Source organism: Amphimedon queenslandica, unplaced genomic scaffold (assembly GCF_000090795.2).
Source record: "Amphimedon queenslandica unplaced genomic scaffold, v1.1 AMPQUscaffold_13410, whole genome shotgun sequence".
Lineage (NCBI taxonomy): Eukaryota > Metazoa > Porifera > Demospongiae > Haplosclerida > Niphatidae > Amphimedon > Amphimedon queenslandica.
This window is the reverse complement of record NW_003546354.1, coordinates 1-16,222: the sequence shown is the minus strand read 5'-3', so window position 1 is coordinate 16,222 and position 16,222 is coordinate 1. Positions and strand designations below refer to the sequence as shown.

Here is a 16,222-nt window from a genome sequence, read left to right as displayed (position 1 = left end):
GAGAAATACTCCTTATTATCACATTTCTCTGGTTTCCAATAAGTTCAGTATCTATAACACTGATAAGATTTGATGATGTTAATATACCTCCATCAATGTATAAACCATCGATATAATTGTCACTTAATAAACATGATTTTACAGTAATAGCAACGTGATAGTTATTAAATTCAAAATAACTTGCATCTGTAATAAAACGTATTCCTCTCCAATTGTTGTGAGATCGGTAGTCTATAATTTCAATAGTTGATAGTGATTCAACACCTTTAATGTTACAATCTTTTGATTTCTGGCTTTCAGAAAATTGAGAATCAAATCCATCAAATGTATTAGATACTGATGAATTGGCAGCATACACAGAAAAAAGAGATTCTATGAAATAGAAACCAACACCTCCTGCACTGATACCTCCTGAACTGTTGATATTGAGATTATTAATAATAATTGATACATTATATGAGGTACCATGATCCATTGAAAATCGTATGTTGCCATCAGTCATAGTAACATTAGTCAGTGTTAATGAGTAATGATGTAATTCATTGTAACACACTGGAGGTGGATCATAATAAATAAATATGACTACTCTATATAGAGCTGAAGATGTTATCTTGCTATCAAAAACATTGTGGAGGAGTCTAGGTAAGAACATGTTTTCAAAACTAGAACCAGTAATTGTGATATTACTGGAATAATCAAAAGCTATGCTGCATCGTTGGAATGATAAGTTACTGAAACTCACATGACTGCTAGTATTGACTGTTATAGACCCAGATGAGCAGTGAATAGTAGGAGACTGGTCCAGTCCATGTAGAGTTATATTCTGTACTGAGTCCATTGTGACAGTAAAGTCGATTCTACTAGTTCCAATGAAGTAGAAGATGGTGTTATTGTATTGAGACATATTCCCAGCATACACTGATAAAGGATTACAAGGTGACTGAGTAACTGAACTGCAGTTATCAGACACATAATACTGACCAGAGGAGGCACTGCAGGAGCTACTGAAGAATAAGAGAACAACCACTAACAGGAGAGACATAGCTACTGTCTGTACTGACAGACTATAGTGTATACTTGCAGGCTGTGAATGATGACTTACATAGGCTACTTATTCTCCAAATATGGAAGTCTGATGCATTGTTGTCATGATTAGATTCAATCTAATTAGTACAATGCAACTATACAAGTCATTCTTTTTAGTTGATAATTTTATATAGATGGTATTTATAATCATTTATACTAATTCTTTAATTTATGATCTAACACAATTCTTTAAAGAGAAAATGAGACATATAAAGAAAATTATAGTTGTAGTGCAGCTGTTGCTTTGACAGTATCTGCTTCACTCAATCAGTTTCTCTTAGTCTATATCTCTCCTGCTCTATTCTCTCATTTTTACTATGGACTGCATGGTAATCATACTTACATGATAAGTCATTATGTGTACAATCACAGACATACTCTATCATTATATGACTGTACATTGAATAAATGCTCTACTGGTATATGGTTAGTCATGAGTGTGCATATCCTCAATATTACTGTGTATGTGTGTATTCATGTATAATGTGGTTTATAATGTTAGTAAATAAAACACTTGTTGTGATTCATGCACTAAGTCACTATCCGGCAGTATAAGTTGTATTTACACAAAGCACTTTATTTTGTTTGAGCTTTATTTTGACAATTTTTGGGTACAAGCACGATGTCATTGAGCATGTGCATTATGTTAATATTGGTAATTTTGTTTGCAAATTGCCATGCAATTGCCAAAATAAATTTCTGCCAAATTAAAGTATTATCAGTACAGTATATATGTATCCTCAATTTATAATACAGATATATATCACTAGTGTAATACTAATAGTGTTGCTTCATTACAGATAAATGTGGTGGTTTTTGTGATTGAATCATGAAAAACATGCATGATTAGAAAAATTAAAACAGAGAATTCTCATTTTGTTACATTTTTGGCATTTGTCCAATAACCCTGATATAGTACAGCTTTGGCCCTCCGAAATTATTGAGCAACTTTAAAAATTTATAAAAAACTCAATTTTGATTTGAATTATTGAAACTTTTTATGCACTATAACCAACTATTTTTCATATAAATGATCCAGTTTTGATCAGAATTTTCTATTCAGCACATTGAGCAAAATTCTATTCTCCCTTCAATCTGTCCTAATGTCCTATGCTATTGTTGACAACTAACTAGCTATTGCTATTGCTATTGCTATTGCTATTGCTATTGCTATTGCTATAGTTGACTACATAACTAGCAGCTGCTTGTGTACTGTATTAACCTACTCCCTTAATTGACATCCCCTCCTACTATTGTTATAAGTACAAGATTACTGTTATTGTTTTATTGTATTCTCCATTAGTTATATTGTATGTTCATATTACTTCTATTGTTGTTGTTATTGTTATTTATAGTCATAGTCTTGTCACCCAGCCCCTTCGCTTTGCGGGGCATGAGACTATAATTGACAGTTCAGTACACATTCATTACATTATAATAAACAATGGATTGTTCATTGAGAGTAATTGACAATAATAATAATCATGAATATGTTTATAATAACTAACCATTTCAAATGATACAATAAGGAAGTAAAAACTGATAATAAAATACAAAAATGAATGAAATAATGGTTTAAGAAACAGTTTTTATAAAGTGGTAGCTAAAGCAATTATATACTGTTGACACACACACACATTATACTGAGCTAAAACTATAATAATCAGAATTACTACTGCATGCTCCTAATGATAATAATAATGATAATAATAATAATAATAATAATAATAATAATAATAATAATAATAATACGATATACCCATGCATGATCATGATACTAGAGACAATTGTTATCTAATTCATTATGCATGTACATACTACTGAAGAGGAGCTGGTATAAGGTATTGGAGTATATTTAAGGTTTTGGTTTTGGTGGTATTGGAGGAGGAATATCCAGACCACCTAACCTATTCATGATCAGCTCTTGAGTAGTGGACTTCCTCTGGAGAGAGAGGAAGAGAGTGATGGAGAGAGAGAGGGGGGGAGAGAGAGATAGAAGGGTGTGTTACTCCATACAGTATAGTGTAATGGCTTACATTTCCATTGACTGCTGCATATTTATCAGGAGCAGGTGGAGGAGCAATGGGAGGAGGAACAGACTAGGGCCGGGAGAGAAAGAGAGAGATAGTGGTTGCATAATAAAGTGGAAAAGATACCCATTTGTTACATGTACATGTACATTATTATTACTTTGTTGTTAACTAATGCATATACCACTGGTTGTTCTTGTCTTGGTGCTGCCTGTGGTCTCTTCCCTTTAGCAGCAATAGCCAGATCAGCATACACTGGTTTATGAGCTGATTCATCAACTAAAACCTATTGAATATGACAACATGTACCTTATACTAATGTAACTACCTTCTACTAATGCATTTACATGTACATGTACTTATGGTGTAATTAGGATGACATTACTAAGAGTGTAATTTGATAGTATTGTCCACCCACTGACTGGCTGTATAGGGCCCACTATTATATCAGATTGCATCAAGCATCGAGATAGGTTCACCTTATTACATTATCAGCTAAAAGGATGTACTCAATTCATCCATTACCTCTCTTTTCTTCCTTTATATGATGCATTATGTACATGTAGTTCATTAAACCTGATACATTATGTACATGTAGTTCATTATACCTGATACATTATGTACATGTAGTTCATTATACCTGATACATTATGTACATGTAGTTCATTATACCTGATGTGCATCATACCTGGTTGTTAGTGTCCTTAATGGTTGAATATAATCCAGTAGCACCAGTAGACAGACTCTGTTGACCCTTATTCTATTAATGATACATAATAATATCCATTTAAACAATCTCTCATTAATCACTGACCTCTCCCTCTCTCTTCAATACAGAATATTCCTGTACTCTCTCAGGATTATAAGCAGGTGGTACAGGAGGAGGAGTATCATCGTCTTGATTGAGTGTTGAATAAAGTAGACCACCTCCTTGTTGTTGTTGTTTATTCTTTTTCTATTATACATCATTGTTATGGTATGTCTGGTATTTTGTTTATTGTTTATCTACCCACCTCTCCCTCTCTCCTCAGTTTAGAGTATTCTTGTACTCCATTAGGATTATAGGCTGGTATTGGTGGGGGAGTATCATCACCATCATCATCACTAGCTTTAAGAACACTGTATTGACCTATTGAGTATTGCATATTAATAATAATATTATACTGTAACAATTACTGAATCTATGCTTAAAACTGATCACTATGGAACCTGTGCTTAAGCACATTGTCAATCATTCTATCATGTCCTCTTGTCTATCATGCTAGTTCATGTAAGTCACAGTAAAACATATGATTACTCTATGTAGGCTGATGTCAGTTCATTGTGCGGTACTTGTACACACATATGGTTCATGTGTCATGACAGGTATAGGAAGGTAAATGTTATTCTTGCTAATGTTCACTAAATGATGACTGGATATAAGTACCGGTATGTGCTGGTGTATATGGTGTATGTGGATTGATATATTCATTGTATTAAAGTGATGTGTACTAAATGCTGTTGTGTACGTAGTTTATCAAACACTTTTCTACCTGTAATACAATAGAAATAAGCTGTTGATGTACTTGATACACTAAAACTATGAGCTGCTGCTATTTAACATGTACTTGTTTAGTATACATGCTTTTTGTCTAAAACTTGGCTCTAAAATAACCCCTAATTTTTACTGTTTTCTAATACATATCCTTATGCTATTTAGAAAGTTTGAACTGATTCTGACTAAAGGTTTTGAGTTATGACCATTTGAAATGACCCAAAATTCTAAAAATACATTAAAAGGTGCTTACTAGTAGGATGTGGTGGCTGATAAGAAGGTGGTCCATCTCCTCCTTGTAGTGTCCTTACAGTATATTAAGTGATAGGAGTAGCATAAGTAGGATCAGTAGGTTGTAACTAATGAATGAAACATAGCAACATATTGAATGGGGTCAGTCTACAGTAGTTATATAATGAATGATGGGCTCAGTCTACAGTATAGTTATATATACTGGAGGATCAGAACCGAAAGAAGGAGTTCTATCCTTCACTCTTAATAAACAAGGATCGATCATTATTATTAATTTACTTCAATATTATTGTTCCTGTATGAACTGCCAGTCACTCCTTTAGTCTGCTGAGGATATTATAAAACTTATATTATAATAAAAATGTGTATTTGTATTACCTCATTACCATTTGCTGTGTGACTATTTTAATAATAAGAAAAGTTAAATTATTAATATAAATTTCACTTAACCTTTCTTTGTTCTTTACTCCTGTATAAATGAGAATTAAATCATCAATAGTTAACATTAATAGGCTTACTGTGTCTTTTAGCATATACCAGTATTATTATTAATATAACAGTCATTACTATTATTATAATAAATACTGTTCCAATAGCTCCTGATATAATAGGAACAGCGTTAGAACCACTAGCAGTAGTTGATACTGTTGTTCCAGTTGATGTACCTGTAGCTGAAATAAAAGAAGATGATGATTGTTGATTAATTGTTGAAGACACTATAACTATTGGTAAAGCTATAATTGTTATTACTGATGTACTGGTACTATTATCAGTATTTTTTTAATGCAACTGATAAGGATTATACAATATAATATGTAGTAATGCATAATGTATTAACTACACAGACCTGATGATGGAGCATTATTAACTGAACTACTGGTCACTGTAAGAGTTATATTGACTACATGAATGACACATGTATAGATAAATAAATTATTAATTATAATTAACCATTAACAGTGACTGATGGTCCACATCCAACAACATTAACAGGAATGATACTAACAGTGTAGTTCGTATCAGTAAGAGGTAGTCCAGTAATAGTAATATTAGTATCATTAGTTTTACTATTGTATATGATACTATTTGATCTGTTGTATACTTTAATAATGTAATACTGAATTGGAGGAACTGGTAGAGTAGAATAGTCCTAAATATTATCACTAAACATAATTAATGATAAATTAACATACTTCATTGTTATTCCACCTTATTGTAATGCTATCAGTTGATATCTGATCCCAACTAATATTAACAACTTGAGCTGGTACTATAAGAAATACAATGAGTGTGTGTGTAGAGTACTTACCATTCCATATATACTGTATTAATTGATGAAAGAGGTCCTTCTCTTCCAATAGTATCAATACCAATAATAACAAATGAATAATTAGTATCAACTTCAAGATCATCAATAGTTATATTAGGATTGTTCCCAGTAGAATTGAATTGAGTAGATGAACCATTGCTGTCGTTAACTATAAGTTTATAATACTTTATACATTGTCTGTTCTGTTGATTCTGATGCAACCAATTAATAAACATTACACTATTATTAATTGGAATAATACTTATATTACTCACAGCCACTGGTGGATCTAGATCTATTATTGGTATAATAATCTATATATAAATATCACATCTCGTGAGCTGACCTGTTACATAAATAGCTACTACATCAGATTGTGGATCAAGAATAAATGAAATTCCAGTACATTCAATCATAGATGCATTCAATGACTCTGATACTGATTCATAAATAGCAGTAGTTATTGTTGCAGTACTGTTGAGATTAGCAATATTAAACATAAAACCAGCAACAGTTGCAGGTCCTGTTACTTCTAACTGAGATTCATGACCAGGCCTTATTTTCCAAAATGAACTTAGCCCTCCAGACTTTTCAGTAGCTGCTGCAGTTATACAAGTCAGTACTAGTCTATCACCAGGACACACTGGACTATAGGATGGAGAGGTTTGAGTCAATACTGCTGCAGATGCTAAAGGAAAATAGGATCAAATTATTGAATGTACTCACAAAATGCAATCAAATCCAGAAGAAGGAGAATCATTGTCATCCTTTTTAAAAAGAAACGTAGTGTCTTCACAGTATACTTCAAGTTCTTCTTATACGCCCACACAGCTAGACAATAGAAACAGAGATACGCCTCTATTATAATAGTTAGATCTACTAGAGTAAATTAGGCCTCCATGCACAAAGCAACATGCATGTTGCTTTAAGCCCACCATCCACTATTCAACTTTGTTGAAAGCAACTGTGTGGCTACTTTGATCTTAGGGCAACTCTGTTGCCTGAAATAGAAGTCAGTTCTATTTCAGGCAACAGAGTTGACAGCACATCACAAAGTTTCTTTCAACAAAGTTGAATAGTGGATCATGTGGTGGGCTTTACGATCAAAGTAACCGTGCACAAATGTTGCTAGCAACATGTTGCCTAGTGTATGTAAAGGGGTGAGCCTGAGCAAGTAGATCTTGTCATCTTGACACTTGACAGACTACAGTATATATAATACTCATCCATGATTGAACTTAAGCAGCTCAGAACTTGATGGCCCAGAGTGCATGTAGCTCTAGTGCAGTTCTTGATCTACCTTTGTTGTCTAGCCTTTACAAAGCATGTACTGTAGCTAGAAGTCACATAGGCAACTGTAGCGATGTAGATCTAGTCCAAGTTATATTATTCATATTATGTTATGCTATGTTCATATTAGATCTATGTTCATGTAATAATCATGTAATAATAATTAATTAATAATAATTATTATTAATTTTAATTGGGGCGGGTTCAGCCGGGTTGTCCGCAGTCTCTGCACCTGGCCGAGATGGTGATGGTATTGCTTCTGCTTTTGTTAATGATTATTTCTTCTGTCGGTTAGTACTATTAGTTTTAGTTCACACAGTTCATATTACTCCCTTTACAGCTAGATCTAGCATTGATATTTCATTGACAAGTGGTAAACCTTGTGTAGGAGCTGTTGCCACTTGGACTTGTGTCGTTGATGGTGGTACTGGCATAGGATCATTAGGATGGCGTAATCTTGGGAGAAGTGAGTTACCTGCTGAAGTTAATGGTCCTCTAGTTGCTTTCGGATCTCCGAGTCCATTCAGTGCAAAAGCCACTTGTGTTGCTGGAAGTGTTATTACATCAATAGCAGTTGCTAACCTAACCAATGCTAGTGCCGTAAACGGATCAACACTTGAATGTTCTAATGGTGGCTTTGGCTCTCTCAACACCACTATATCAAATATAACATTATACTTTCAAGGTATATCATTTACATATAGCCTGTATGTAGCTACTGTATAGCTCCAATCTCTGTCAAGCAAAAATGCCTGGCAAATTTGACAAAATTTTTGACTGACGAAAATGATTGCGTATGAGAAATTTTTACGGTTGTAAGGTGGGATTTAGGATGAAATTAATTCCTGCTGCCATTTATGGTATAGTCTGTTTCAGTTAAGAAGAAACCATGCACCACCACCCTTATATATAACTTTCTTGTCACTAATGGTATAGCAACTCGAAATTTGGTATAGCTGCATAACGGGCTCTTCCAAAAATCCTCATCAATTTTTGAGTTTCTAGGTACTCTGGAAGGTTCTAAACGGGTTCTTCCACTTGAGATGAAAGGGAGCCGCCATGCCAAATTGTGTGCATCACTCCAATGAATATCATTTGCATCTTATTACATTTAGTCAGAAATAATGTTTTTTATTAAAAAACAAAGCATATCAAGCTCTCTAGGCCTACTAATATTCAACTAGGAGCCTTTCCACAGCCTTCTCAATCTTAGTTGTTCTTCATTGCCAGTACACTCGTTGATTCAGCTGTATTCCGAGCTCTATACCAGCTAAAATCAGACACCAAAAACAAGAAGAGGATAGATAGAGGTAACAGCAACCATGCACTATAGAAATACGATAGATAGTAAAGTAAGTTAAAGGAGAAGAAACGCTTGAAGAACGAGACACCAAAGGTGCGTGGCCTCACCCCTAAAGCTGTTTGGGGAGGTGTTAGGCTTAGCTAGCCAAGCCAGTATATTTATTATTATTTAAATAATATAAATCAAAAGTGACAGACAGGGCAAGTGTGAAAAGTATGATGGAACTCTGAAGTCCCTGAAAAAATTGGATCATCATGCAATTCCTACTAGCATCTCAAGATTTATCACATGATTACACTATTGCAATCTTATTTTTAAAAACAACATCATGGGTTCCAAAACCACAGCTGCCACTATCTATCAAAAACATACTGTACAAAAAATTTAGAAAGTGTGCTCCTGAGGCCAAGGGATTATCATAACAGCTAGCTTCCTAGCTGCAGTTACACTTGCTCTTGCATGCTTGCAGAAGTGGCAAGCTAGCTGTACAACTCCAAGCTTGGAGGCATTGCATCAATTATCAATAATGCAGCAAGACCATGTGAGAAGAAAGCTTCAGATTTTTTTCTCTTCTAAGCGCTATAAGATGTTATAATGGCACAAATACTATTGCCTAGATAGATTGAGTGACTTAAGAGAGTTTAAGATCCTTAGACAGCGAACTGCTACTACTGCATTTCAGTCGGGATGAAATTCGAGTAGCTATATATAACTCACCAACAAGAAAGATCGAAGGAGTTCCACACATATTAAATGAATAAATAGTCTTGATTTACTGGAAAAGAGTGTCATTTACCTCCAGAATACTACCGATATTGCTGGGCATTTTCTCTTGAGTTAAAATGCTTCTGCTACCTAGAGCTGCTCTCTAAACATCTCGAGGCAGAAAAACCAGACTTTTCCTAACAGAAAAGATGCTCTCACAGATTTAGAGGGCACGATTGTAAAGATATATATTCACAAAGACAAAAGATAGCACACAGAATGAATGAATGACAGACAGACACACCGAGTACCTAGTCCTCGCCTATGCAAAACTGGGCGAGGCCAATGAAAGAGCTTGCACAATGTAGCCATGCTTGGGTGGGGCTACACGTGATGTTCTAATGATAAAAACATTGATTTACTTCTGTTTCTTCTCAACTGAAACCAACCATAGCTAATTTCGATATGTGGGTGCATACTGTATATAAAATTAATAGAGACGGGTGAATCCAGAAATTTGCAATTGATTCTGATTCCAAATGCTTTTGAAACTGATATTGAGTGCTACATCTTAGTGCACATGCGCAAAACCACATGTTATCTATTACAGCACTAAAATGCAATGATGATGAATAATTATAATGTATTAATTACTGGCTTATTAACTACACGTATTATTAAAATTAAAGGGCATGGTTGGGTGTGGCTTAATTTGGAATTTTTTCAAGCAATTCCCACATCTCTTTCGATATGAGTACATTTTTATTCAGAATCAAAGGATTGAATACATCCCACTCGGAGTTGTCCATCACTAAAAATAAATTCATAACATATGCCTAGGGTGGTCTATAAGGTACATTTGCAACTGGGCAATCAAGACCTTTATCAGGAAGATATACATGTAATCAGATAATTAAAAATAGAATACCATACAAAATGATTTATTGGCGAGGAATTAATATTGGTGATTGGCGGTTCTATGAAGAAATCACCCCTTGTATTATGGGCATTAGCCTGGGATTGAGTTTACAATTAATATTAGCTGTGCATGCCTAGTCAGGCAGGCCTGCCTCTCATAAGTTTACGGAGAGTCAGGATTATTGATTATTAATTGGTCATCAGCACAAGATTTCTGCACTGGTAGGAAATGATTAGTAACTTGAGCTGAAATAATGGTACAATGGAGTAAGATTTTTTACTACACCAATTTACAAGTAGTGACCCTTTTGTTTCTTTCACTTCAATTCCATTCTTTAATGTTTTTAATTACTTGTTTGTTTAGATTCATCACCTGTTCAGCTCATTCTTATGAAGCTTATAGGAAGCTCTTTATCAGAATTTGTTATTCATATCTGTTGGCCAAATGCTGTATGTGCTCCTTCTTATCAATTGAATATTACAAGAGATGATCAACCTCTGTATGACAATATAACTGAAGACATATGCTATGAGTACAATGTTTCTGACATTGGTACTTACACAATTAGTGTGAGCAGCATTGACTACTTTGGAATGATGGTAGGTAAACCTGCAACAACTAAAGTTCATATTAGACGTGAGTTTTCTATTGGATTTGATACTTTATAATCATTATTTTTATACAGCACCTGATATCATCAGAGTCAGTTCTAGTTTTAATTATACCTCAAGTACTATTTCAATTATAATTCAGGTTAGTATGTATAGCCATGCTGTACAAGATGATTTATTGGCGGGAGTAATATTTGGAAAATTTGCTTCTGGAAAGAAATTGGCAGATTTTATATTGGCGATTTTGTGCCACATGCCATTGAGCATGCTCAGATTGAAGCAAAATGGCGATTTTATACTGGCGATTTCTTCATAGAACCGTCAATCGCCAATATTTATTTCTCACCAATAAATCATCTTGTACTGTGTTTTGTTATACAGCTGCTTTATTCTGTGGTTGTTTTAAAATTTATTTTTGTTGTTATGGAATTTATATTTGTTTTTAATAAAAATTTAGTAGTTTACAGGAAAATTTATTTCTTATGAAATTAACCAGCTATAATGTAGTAACTGTGTTATGAATTTTGTTTGTACACATTATGCATGTACTGAGCCCTCAACAACCAGAATGTGAACTACTGTATGTCATTAGGAATTTGGGATCTTGTTTTTATTAAATTTTAGCAAATGGCTCTGAATTTTAGCCTCTCAAAAGTTTTACTTGTGTTCATCTTTTAATGTCAACTTATAGGATTCCGTTGAAGATCAGCTTTCTATTACATCATGTAATATTAGTCTAATGTCAGATGACGAATCATATAATGATGATCAAGACTGTACCCAAATGAGAGTGTTTGAATATAGTGGTACTGGTATTACTTGTGGACGAAGTTATACATACATTGTTAATATTAGTAATGTTGTTAATTCAACAATTAAATCTGGTCCAATAAGTAAGTATCTCAAAGAAACTACTCGTATGATCATGTATTACTCTAATTTCGAATCTTTAGATCTTGTATGCATAGAACCATCAGTGACAACAATAATGGAAACTATCTGTAAGTTTTTTATATTTTCATTTATTTATTGGAATAAATATTTTTAGCATTTTGTAGTATGACATCATCTCCTAGTGAAACAGCAATGCGTCTGTGTAGTGTAACACCATCTCCTATTAACACCATCTCCTATTAACACCATCTCCTAGTGAAACAGCAATGCGTCTTCCACTACCTCTTTGGGCTTTTATTGTTATAATGATTGGTACTGCAATAGCAACTGAATGTGTGTGTATAATAGATACAGTAGATATGTACATACATTAATGTATCATTAACTAACCACTGATGGACCCTATATCTGTTGATTGTGGTAATATTGTTGTAGTAATACATGGACCTAATTAAAGAATATACTGTAAGACACTGCTTACTTAAAACTGCTGATTGTGTGTTTGCGAATATTGTCAATACTGAAGTGGTATCTTGTATTGTGATGACCTGGGTGATAGTACTTACTCATTATAGATCTAAATCATCTAATACTTATTACTGTAAGAAATAGCATCTCAGAATTTTATAATTATTATATGTTTTGCTAAACCTGAAAATATTAGTACTGATGAATTATTGGTGTTTGTATTAGTTACACTGACTACAAATAGTGTAGAAGTAACATGTGAATAAATATACCGTAGTTCATACCATTAACAGAAGAACTATTAAAATTATGATTAGAATCATGTAAACTGTTTATAATGTTATTTTACTCTCACTGTCATGCACACTTGCAATTTATGGAGTGCATTCATTAAGGCTTAATTGAGCTTATGCATTATGAACATTTAGAAGATAATAAGAACAGATAGATCTATGCAAGGAATATCAAATATAAAGGACATAATTAACCCCCATATAGTACTAATAATTGTTGTACCGTATAAGTGGTTTTTTCCAAGGGAATTATATTTCGCGAAATCTGCTAATATTCTAATTTGCGGATTTTAATTTTGTGAATTCTACCACGTGTGTCATGCGGGTACCGTATTAAATTGATTTTCACGGATTTTATTTTCACGAATCTAGAGGGAATCCGCGAAATTTGCAACCCTCGAAAAATACCACTTATACGGTAATTCATATTGGTCAATTAATAAACACCGATAGACTCTATATAGTAGTAATATTCTGTGATATTAACATGACGGCAAGCACATCCTGGTGCAGTATACAGTACTTTTTTCTCTCTCTCTCTCTCTCTCTCTCTGTTTGAATGTGATGTCATTGTTGTTACTGTATTTATCTATTGTTATTGTTTCATGATAAGCTGCTCAGTGTTCCCCAGCCTCTCCTGTTCTTCCCTTCTCCTACAAATTGTTATTGTATATATAGTCTCATGCAAAATCAATAAAATAAAAACAGTTACAAACAATAAGAAAACAGAGACAGACTGATGGACATACACAATAAAAATAAAGAGGTAAGAGAAAGGATGAACAAAAGAACAGGGATAACACACTGTACAAATAAAGGAAAAGAGAGAATAAGAGGAAATTAACAATAACTATAGAAAGAATCATGCAATACCCCGGTATAAGATCAAGTAATAAGGAATGAATGAACAATGTAGCTCACACTATATACCAGTGGTACTATCCAACCGAATCAATTGAAGAAGAAGAGAATGAGAATGAGAGAACTATTTGAACTATTTTGGAACTGAAGAAATTGGATCAATGCATGGCTATTTATATGGAGGATGTGTGGTTATTAACAAAAAATACCCTGCACTATATGCCTACTGATCTTTCATAAAATTGACTATGAGAAAATTCTCAATTGTTCAATTTAAGCAAATTATTTCAATAGAATATTAAAATTTTTTAAATAATAATTTTATAATTATACTGAATCTTGCAATGCACAATAGAACAGCTGAAATTGAGGAATCAGTGCATTTTGTTACATAAAACACTTAATAAATAAAACAAAAAAATAAAACACTTGTTGTGATTCATGCACTAAGTCACTATCAGTATATGCAACATGTATTTATCCTGATTTTATATATAAAAAAGAGAGAGGTCAGAGTTAGTTAAAATGACATTCTGCTTTGCTGCATTACAGATGAATGTGGTGGTTTATGTGACTGAATCATAAGAACATGCATAATGTATCAGAAAAATTTTAAAAAACAGAGAATTCCCACCTTGTAATTTTTGGCTAAATTCGGCCAATAACCCTGTACTATAATAGTACAGGGACTTTGGCCTAATTTTTTGAGCAACTTTAAAATTCTTAAAAAGTTTAACTTTGATAGGAATTTATTGAAACTTTTATGCAGTATAAGACCATGTATGAGTTCTGGCCTTGTCATTTTTAGCTAATAACCCTGTACTATTAGCACAGTGACTCAATTTTTAAGCAACTTTAAAATTCGTAAACAATCCTATTTTGATCAAAATTGTTCAAACGTTTTATGCAGCAATATGCAAGAGGAGAATTATAAAAATGAAAAATTTTCTCGTCTTAATTTTTGATGAACTTTGGTTTTATTTTTTGAGAAACTTTAATTTAAAAAAAACTGTAATTCAGTTCAAACTTTCTACACAAAAAGTTCCGTATAGAAAGTTTATGACTTCCTGTAGCAATGTTCTTATTTGTACAACACTATTTTGCAACCAGTTATAGGTACAACAAACTAAAATTTTTCATTTCTGATATTTTATTTTATCTATTGCCTACAAACTTATATTGTACATGTAGCTACTTTAACAAACTGAATTTTAGAAAGAGATCTACATGTTCGTGTACCTGTACAATGTTCACATACAATGACGTTGTAACAAATTAAATGCCCCAAAAATTGACTAACAAGCACATGTTATTGACATAGTTTATAAAGGAAGCATCTATCAAAAACAAAGAATAGCAACAAAAATAGCAATGGATTACAATACTAATTCATAACAGATAGAATTATTAACTGAACATCTATAACAATTATTAAGAAATACATTAGACCTAATAGTTACTGCTTTTAAAACTAAAGTAGTTAAAAGTACTAAAATAAATGTGGCAGCAAAAATTACTAAAGATTATGATTAAAACAAATCAACAACTGATTCACGACTATCACTGAGTCTAACATCAGTAGAACTAGGTACAATTTCTTTCATTTGTTGATCAACAGTTTTATGTGATTCAGTATTGTCATCATCTTTATCTTGTTTCTTAAATAACTTCTTAATTAGAGCATCATAACATTTCATATGTGATAACTGCAGGTAAAGATGATAAACAACAATCAAAATAAAACTAAAAATAAAAACAGATAAACAAGTATTGTACCAGATCAATACTTTACTCTCATCAGTAAAGACCAATGATAAAGAAGCTATGATGCACAAGTTCAAAAGAAACCAAAATTCAATAAGATTGTTTAATTTCTTTCTGTACACACCACCAAAGATAAAACTAAGGGAGAGGATAATAGCTGCTACTGCCAATAGCAAGACACGTGATTCATTCTGCAAAAAGGTGACAATTAAAATTACTGGTATCCTAGTCACTAGCAGTAGACCAGGCCAGAACCGATACTCATCTTTCATTGGACCACTATAAGAATCAATAATAGGCTTGAAATGACTCCAGCTCTTAAACAGTTTAAAATGTGACAAATACTTTTCAAGTACTGGATGACATAAAAGGAACAGTGTGTATGGTATGACAAAGAAAAGAGATGCCAATACGGCAAATCCTAATAGTCCAGCATGCTTCCCTTTAGCATATTCAACATTAGGATCCTCATACCATAAACTAACTGATCTTACTGACTTATCTGTACAGTGAAGAGTTACCTCACGCTTGTGTAGTACAATAACAATAGTACGTACTAGTTTAGTATATGAGAGAAAAGTAAGTGTAGATAAAACAGGAACAACATGAGACCCCATCAGTCTTGATATCTTACCATATCTCCTACACAATTGTATAATAATGAAGATTATTATCCACAGGTAGATAGGGAAAGCAAACTGGAGCCATTGTTTAGCATAACTGTCCATACCATTGTAAAAACATATCTCAAACCCAAAGTCTAAGTTAATCCATGATATCACTTGACTCAAGACTGGTAATGCTCCTTTCCTTGAAAAGACTGGCTCGTATAACTTGACAATGTTAGCATAGAACAATAGACCATTGAGTGTACCCACTGATACTGTTAAATTGAGAGCAATC

General features: G+C 33.2%; 2 protein-coding genes across 2 annotated transcripts; one reads left to right on the top strand and one right to left on the bottom strand.

The window, feature by feature from the left end:
- Positions 1-2,940: 2,940 nt before the first annotated feature.
- On the bottom strand, positions 2,941-4,341 carry LOC109581925 (uncharacterized). The gene is made up of 7 exons (XM_019996428.1): positions 4,293-4,341; positions 4,130-4,245; positions 3,931-4,071; positions 3,805-3,876; positions 3,277-3,402; positions 3,123-3,185; positions 2,941-3,028 (listed from the first exon to the last, which is right to left on the bottom strand). Exons 1-7 carry the CDS (start codon positions 4,339-4,341, stop codon positions 2,942-2,944), a joined length of 654 nt encoding a protein of 217 aa, XP_019851987.1. The 3' UTR covers position 2,941.
- A 3,362-nt stretch (positions 4,342-7,703) lies between these two features.
- Positions 7,704-12,402, top strand: LOC100633429 (uncharacterized). Its single transcript, XM_003386588.2, has 7 exons — positions 7,704-7,791; positions 7,842-8,186; positions 10,792-11,064; positions 11,114-11,181; positions 11,731-11,932; positions 11,993-12,040; positions 12,088-12,402. The coding sequence occupies exons 1-7, from the start codon at positions 7,743-7,745 to the stop codon at positions 12,174-12,176; spliced, it is 1,074 nt and encodes a 357-aa protein (XP_003386636.1). The 5' UTR covers positions 7,704-7,742; the 3' UTR covers positions 12,177-12,402.
- The last annotated feature ends 3,820 nt before the right edge of the window (positions 12,403-16,222 follow it).

Coding starts and splice junctions, on each gene's coding strand:
- LOC109581925 (XM_019996428.1), bottom strand. CDS start 4,341: ATGTGCTTAAGCACAGGTTCCATAGTGATCAGTTTTAAGCATAGATTC. Junction 4,072..4,129: donor AACTGAGGAGAGAGGGAGAG/GTGGGTAGATAA, acceptor GATGTATAATAG/AAAAAGAATAAACAACAACA. Junction 3,403..3,804: donor TTAAGGACACTAACAACCAG/GTATGATGCACA, acceptor CATATTCAATAG/GTTTTAGTTGATGAATCAGC.
- LOC100633429 (XM_003386588.2), top strand. CDS start 7,743: ATGGTGATGGTATTGCTTCTGCTTTTGTTAATGATTATTTCTTCTGTC. Junction 7,792..7,841: donor AATGATTATTTCTTCTGTCG/GTTAGTACTATT, acceptor CTCCCTTTACAG/CTAGATCTAGCATTGATATT. Junction 12,041..12,087: donor AACAATAATGGAAACTATCT/GTAAGTTTTTTA, acceptor AAATATTTTTAG/CATTTTGTAGTATGACATCA.